This window comes from Nestor notabilis, unplaced genomic scaffold (assembly GCF_000696875.1).
Source record: "Nestor notabilis isolate BGI_N333 unplaced genomic scaffold, ASM69687v1 scaffold4996, whole genome shotgun sequence".
In the NCBI taxonomy this organism is placed as follows: Eukaryota; Metazoa; Chordata; class Aves; order Psittaciformes; family Psittacidae; genus Nestor; species Nestor notabilis.
Window position 1 is genome coordinate 31,459 of NW_009934112.1, and position 3,259 is coordinate 34,717.

General features: G+C 40.6%; 1 protein-coding gene across 1 annotated transcript in view; it reads left to right on the forward strand.

The window, feature by feature from the left end:
• Positions 1 to 1,069: 1,069 nt before the first annotated feature.
• PARPBP (PARP1 binding protein) overlaps positions 1,070 to 3,259 on the forward strand; it is an 11,244-nt gene continuing 9,054 nt past the window's right edge. The window contains exon 1 of the mRNA XM_010017160.1: positions 1,070 to 1,219. Within this exon, the coding sequence (XP_010015462.1) occupies positions 1,070 to 1,219 (150 nt within the window). The remainder of the gene's footprint in view (positions 1,220 to 3,259) is intronic.

The window sequence follows — 3,259 nt, forward strand, 5'->3', positions numbered from 1 at the left end:
CAGCACCTCCCACCCCATGAGCATCAGCGCTGTGCTTCCGGGTCAACGGCTCCCAGGCTCTAATTGGGCAGCTGCGGAGGATTTAGATTTAAACCGCCGGGAGAGCGGCTCTACCTTCCCGGTCTCGCAGGTAGCTCCGCTGGGGAAGCAGGAGCGTGTTGACCGGGCTGCTTGTAAGGGCTGTGTTCATCCTGCTCCTCCTCCGCCTGGGGAGAGGGGCTGTGCCGCTGCTTCGTGTGGCACCTGCAGTGAGGGAGCCGCGCATAGGCGGGGACCGTGGTGAGGAGGGAACCCTGAGGCAGCCCCAGCCGGGGGAGCGGGACGGCAGTGGCGGTAATGGTGGTGTAGGCTCCTCAGGTTTAAGATTTGGGGCTTGTTTTGTAGGGGTTTTGGCTTATTCGGGCTGTTTCTTTGGGAGTGATGGGTTGTGTCCATTGGAAACTTCTCTGAGCAGGGACAGAGAGAGAAAAGCCTTTAGAGAGATTTTTGTTTGCCCCACGCTGACTTACCTGCCTACCTGTTTCATCCCCTTTGGCCTGCATGTTTCATTTATGTCAACGTAAAATATTGAAGTAGGTTGTCCTTTTTAAACATTTTGGAGAATAATTGCAGTTGCTGTTACAGTCTTACTTCATGTCTCCTGTTCTTCCTGCCACTTTCCCTCATTTTTTCCTGATTATACCAATCACCAAAAAAAAACCCTGCTGTGGACTGCCTTAGCTAGGTGAAACAAGAGGAAAGGCAGGTTTTGTGTTCTGAGAGTAAATGGTATGGGTATTGCTTCTCTACTGTCACTTTCAGCAAAGCACAAGAAAAGTAAGGGGTCTGTGTGAAGACAGGTCACAGATGAGCACTTCTAACCTCTTGTCTTCATAGTTGCCCTGGCACAGTGAGGCAAGTCTTGCTAGTCTTCTGGTTTAGTGAGAAGATTTTGTTCTAAGAACTTGATCTGCAAAAAGATAAAACAGGGTTTGCGCAGCTTATTGAAAGGTGAAGATACACGTAGGCCTCTTGCATAGTTATGTTAGTTTTTATTTCTCTTAATTATTTCTATCTTCTACTCTAGACTATGACTGCTGTCCAGCAAAAAATGTTAAACTTGATCAAGTGTTTCAGAAGACAATGGCATTTATTTTCAAACTCTGAAAGGACTACTGTATGTGGAGCAGACTGCATGATCATGGCATTACAACTGTCAATGGCTGAAGTCAATAAGCAGGTTAGTATTCCTTCAGTATCATCTTGGTACTTAGTGCATCTCAAGCATGATTCGCTTACTGGATTTTTTTGCTTAATGCCTATTTGAAATGGCCATTTTGGTCACTTTGTTACTGTTTTAACTGAGGGTTACATGGAAGAAGGCACTAAAATTAATATGGTTAAGCACACTGTTAAATCAAGGCTTGCAAAAAGAACCTCAAGACAGATGTGAGGATGGAAGTGTTTTAAGTGTACATCTGAGTTGTAAACTTTAATATTAATTACTAGTGTATTTGAGAAGTAAATTTTAATGTTAAATACTAGTGTATCAAATGTTTCTTCTGTGCTGTAGATCAGGGTGGGAGAACTAAGGTATTTGGGATGCATCTTTTCTCTGAGTGCTCTGAAAATGCTTGGGAATGGCATGAGAAGAATATAAAACTGAGTTGGTATAGTCTACATGAGTTGTACTTACAGCAGTCCATTTTTGGCTGCTGTTTTTCATGTGGCTCATCAGGTGAAGACCTATCACATAAGTCGTGAGTGTGTGCACGGTACAGGTTAATTTTTAATCTAATTGAGTTCATCACCAGAAAAGGTTTTACTGTGTAAAATGTGCAGAATGGGGGTATCTCTTGGCTAAACATTAAATACAAAAATGGCCAATTCATCCCCACTGTAATAAACAGCAAAAATATTAGAACTGCAATATTCTAAATTTGTACTCGTGGAATATAATATATTTCAACAATGATCAAATGTCCTCACTATGTTTGTGTAGGTAAAACTAGAAAATTGTGTCAAAACAAGTTCTTGGAGAACTGATGAAGTTCAATAATGCAAAACTTCCTCAAGCTATTGGTCAGTTGGCATAGACTTACTGCAAAACACTGTTATTTTTTTTAAATTATTTTTTTAAACCAGAGACTCTTGATGAATTGACTATATAAGTAATACAATATGTTGTCACAGTCAGCACCTGATCATGAAGGTTAGTATCTGGAGTACAATTTTACTTAGTTTTAAAATATCTTTGACGCACTTAAATAGACTTTGTTAATCTCTGCAGGTCCTGGGTCTGGTGAGGGAAGATTTTGATTTATTAGATACTATATTGAAGGTGTACTTCAATTTAGTACTCCTGAAGGATTTTATTTCAAAACAAAGTGAGAAAACAACTTTTTTTTTTTTTTTTTCCCCCAACATACTGGAAAACTTGCTACAGTTGCAAAATTACTTGTTACATGTATTCTGATGTCAAACTCAAATAGAAGGACCTCAGCTGAAAAAGTTTAACAGCTTGAAGTGTCTAGTATGTTGATCAAAGAGCATGATGTGGACAAAAATGAGGAGCCTAGTTGTGAAAGAGGAGGGGATAAGAACAAGTAGTAAGGAGGTCAGATTTCATGTGAAGGTGGAAGTGGTGAGGGGGAGTTGGATTGGGAGGAAGCAGAGTGTAGTAGTATAGAAAGGTCTACAATAAACATGGCTATGAGAAAGCAGAGACTGTGATGGACATTGGCTGAGAAAGTCCCAAGATTTGGGAGCAAGGTGAAAACGCACAGAATATAATAGGGTGTGGGTGTGTAGGGAGGTCAGCAACTTCTAGCTGGAATTATGGAAAGGTGGAGAACAGTACAAAAGTCCAGCGTCAGTGGTCAAGACATGATGAAAAACAGGTTAACAATTAAGTAGTGAATAAAGAACCAAATTGTGAATTAGAGGCCAGAAATATTTATGGAAATCTGCATCTCAGACCCTGTGTTTTGTCTCTGTTACCATTAGCTCAGCCTAATTAGTAGCAGAATTCTCTGTATTTTCACTTCTGTAAGTAGCATCTTAATGCAATTCTTTCTTCATGTGCATAGCTTAGTTTACAGGGATTGAAACTGATTTTCTGGCTTTCTCAGTGTTGTAGTCTTTAACCATTGACAATACATTCATTTTGTTTATCAGCAGCCACAAGAGACAGGCTTAGATTTCTTGCAGTTCCTTATACCCCCACGCTGAACTGGAAAACTTAATTAAAATGTCTGGTGCTCAGTGAGCTAATCCACCC